The sequence below is a fragment of the Zophobas morio genome, unplaced genomic scaffold, assembly GCF_036711695.1.
Source record: "Zophobas morio isolate AGI-343-1 ecotype UQ-CSIRO unplaced genomic scaffold, CSIRO_AGI_Zmor_V1 ptg000016l, whole genome shotgun sequence".
NCBI lineage: Eukaryota > Metazoa > Arthropoda > Insecta > Coleoptera > Tenebrionidae > Zophobas > Zophobas morio.
The window spans coordinates 3763300-3766579 of NW_026972121.1; the positions used below are offsets into that span (position 1 = coordinate 3763300).

The 3280-nt window shown below is 32.8% G+C and overlaps 1 protein-coding gene across 1 annotated transcript; it reads left to right on the forward strand.

Moving 5' to 3' along the window:
* The first annotated feature begins 680 nt into the window (after positions 1-680).
* LOC135129770 (UDP-glucosyltransferase 2-like) lies at positions 681-2334 on the forward strand. Its single transcript, XM_064057021.1, has 4 exons — positions 681-1490; positions 1539-1758; positions 1805-2024; positions 2073-2334. The coding sequence occupies exons 1-4, from the start codon at positions 681-683 to the stop codon at positions 2332-2334; spliced, it is 1512 nt and encodes a 503-aa protein (XP_063913091.1).
* The last annotated feature ends 946 nt before the right edge of the window (positions 2335-3280 follow it).

Here is a 3280-nt window from a genome sequence, read left to right on the forward strand (position 1 = left end):
GAAATTTTACTCGACAAGACTCCAGATTCAACGGATTACATCATTCGTCATAAAGGAGCTGCACATTTGAGGAGTCTTAATGTCGATATTTAGTGGTTTTCTTACCTTGGCGTAACAATAATTGTTTTTACAAGACTATTATTTACTCTTCTATGTTTCCAATGTGTATGCTTCGTATATTTAATTAAACTTAAACTTCATTGTTAAAATAAATAAAAAATACGGTCTAACCGTGTTAGTAATACTTAGTTTACATTAGCAATGGTAAAAGTACACATAGATGGGAAATGGTCTACACGTGCAGAGATAATTAAATGTTTATGAACTTTGTTTTTATTATTTATCACTATTGCACTATAAGCTAATATATAAGAAGTGTTTTTCCAACATTCACGCAATGGTCAATTATTATTCGCAATTTAAAGAATTAATGTTTGGAATATTGATGTAGTGTATAGATACGCAGCAAACATTAGTTACCTTTATAGTTTATTAACACAAAAAAAAAAAAAGAAATGAAAACAAAAACATAAAACTGTCCACAACATAAAAATATATTTTAAATTCTTAACGAGTTTTAGCCACACAGTCGTAATATAAATATTTATATTCGCATTCTATCCCTTTATTATTGTAGTGACAGTCGAACAAAGGGTTCACAAACCAGTCGACCAGCAAAGATGTCCATTGTGACACCTCTACTTTTCATTGGTACAGCCAACTGTGCCAACATCCTGGGGGTGTTCATGTACCCTTCCATCACTCACCAAATGGTCTACTACAAAGTCATGCGAGAACTGTCGTTACGGGGTCACCAAGTCACTATGGTAACACCCGACCCCGTGAACAACCCCGCTTTAACAAACCTAACAGAAATCGACATTCGCTGCGCCTACGACGTTCTGGAAGAAAAATATGTCCAAGAGATGTTTTTCAAAGACCTGACCCTGTACGAAATAATGCGAAATTTTTACGAATTTTTGGAAATCGTGGCAGACAGAGAATTAAGCAGTCCCGGGTTTAAAAAATTGCTTGGGGGTCATAATAGGACGTTCGATTTGATTCTTGTGGAACTAATGCATCCAGTAATGCACGCATTATCTGGAAAATTTAAGGCACCAGTGATTGGGATTTTGTCGATGAGTATTTACAGCGCCCAGTATGATGCTGTCGGTAATGTGAACCATCCAGTTTTGTACCCAGATCTAGTCATAAACCTTCCGGCTGGAGCCTTGACGCTGTGGGAAAAGGTTCAAAGTTTGGCGTTTTTTGTGTGGCATAGTTTGTATTACCAGAATGTGGTACTACCGAAGGCTGATAAGCTGGCCAAGAAGCATTTCGGGGATGTAGCACACATTTCGGAGTACGAAAAAAGTATCAGCATGTTTTTGCTTAACAGACATTACCAAATGCAAAGTTTGAGAGCAAACGTACCTGCGGTGGTTGAAATGTTACCAATGGAGTACCACTCACCTAAACCTTTACCAAACGTACCAAAATAACACTTTTCGTTTTAAATAAAGAAAGTACTGTTTCAGGATTTGCAAAAAATTTTAGATGACTCTAAAACCGGTGTGGTTTATTTTAGTTTAGGGACCAACGTAAAAATGTCCCTCTTGGAACCACAAATCCGAGACAATATTTTACAAGCTCTGGCCGAACTCCCTTATCTGGTTTTACTCAAATGTGATGTTGATTTACCTAAATTACCCACTAATGTGGTTATTAGAAACTGGTTTCCGCAGAAAGACCTTCTAGGTGTGTTTCGTTCCAAAGGTTTTGTTTCTTCAAGGTTATTTTTCAGCACATAGTAAGATTAAGGTTTTTGTGACCCAAGGAGGGTTGCATTCGCTTGAAGAAACCGTTTCTAGGGAGGTCCCCATTGTTGGTATACCGTTTTACGCTGATCAACCTGAAAATATTCGCCAATTTGTGGCTTTAGGGATAGGTGAACAAATTAATCCGACGTCTATTACTGCAAGAAAGCTAAAGGAAGTTATTGTTAAAGTAGCTGGATCTAAGATGTGGGTGTCTGATGTTTGGAGGTAGACGAATAAAATTGAGTCTTCCAGGTATAAAGACAACATCAAGAAGTTACGTGGGGTCGTTTTCGATAAACCAAAGAGTGGATTGGAAGATGCTATCTGGTGGTGCGAGTATGTGATTAGACATGGTGATACGAAACACTTTCAAAATCCAGCTGTTCATATGTCTTGGTTTACTTATTTGTTCTTAGATGTTGTTGTCTTTATGATCATCGTAGTGGCAGTAATTGGTCTTTTAATTTATAGTCTGATTGTTTTAGTATTGAACAGTGTGAATAAGTTCAAATAATGTTGAAACTATATTGTGGCACGTATTCTAAACGTTCCTTTTTTTAGAGTTTATTTTCAGGGTTCAGTTGTAATAATAAATCTGTAGATCAAAAAAAAATACAATACATATTTCTTTTTTTATTATTTTTCAGTTTTTAGAAATTGAAGTTTTTCTTTTTCTTTCGATTTTTCAAATTTTCATGTTTGATTTTCACTTCTGACATTTTTCAAGTTTTCATCATAAACTTTTGGTTTTTTAATTTTTAATTTTTAATTTATACAGTTTCTTGACTTCGAAATTTTTCAATTTTTCGATTTGCAATTTCTTAATTTTGAAATTTTTCGATATTACAGTTTCTCATTTTTCGATTTTTTTAATTTTCATTTTCTCGATTTTTTGTCACAAATTTTCATTTTTTTAATTTTTCGTTTCTACAATTTTTCGAATTTTCAGTTTCTCAATTTTTCGTTTCCACAATTTTTCATGTTGTCGATTTTTATTTTTCAGTGTGGCGCATTTATAATTTTTATTTTCTCGTTTTATATCACAATTGTCCGTTTCTTCATTTCCTTTATTTTCTGTGTTTTTTTTCGATTTTACAATTCTTCAAATTTTCAGGCTTAGAATTTTCAGTTCGTCAATTTTTCAATTTTTAAATTTTTCATAATACATATTTCTTTTTTTTTTGATTTTTCACTTTTTCGATTCTTAAGATTTTTCAAGTTTTCATTTTGTAATTTTTCGTTTTTTATTTTTGATTTTTCAATTTTACAATTTCTCGACTTCCAAACTTTTCAATTTTTCGTTTCTTCAATTTTTTGGTTAGCATCAGTTTCTCAACTTGGCAATTTTTCAATATAACAGATTTTCATTTTTCGATTTTTCAGTTTCTCAATTTTTCATTTTTCCGTTTTCCAATTTTTTGTTTCCGAATTTATATCACAATTTTCCTTTTATGTTTTGT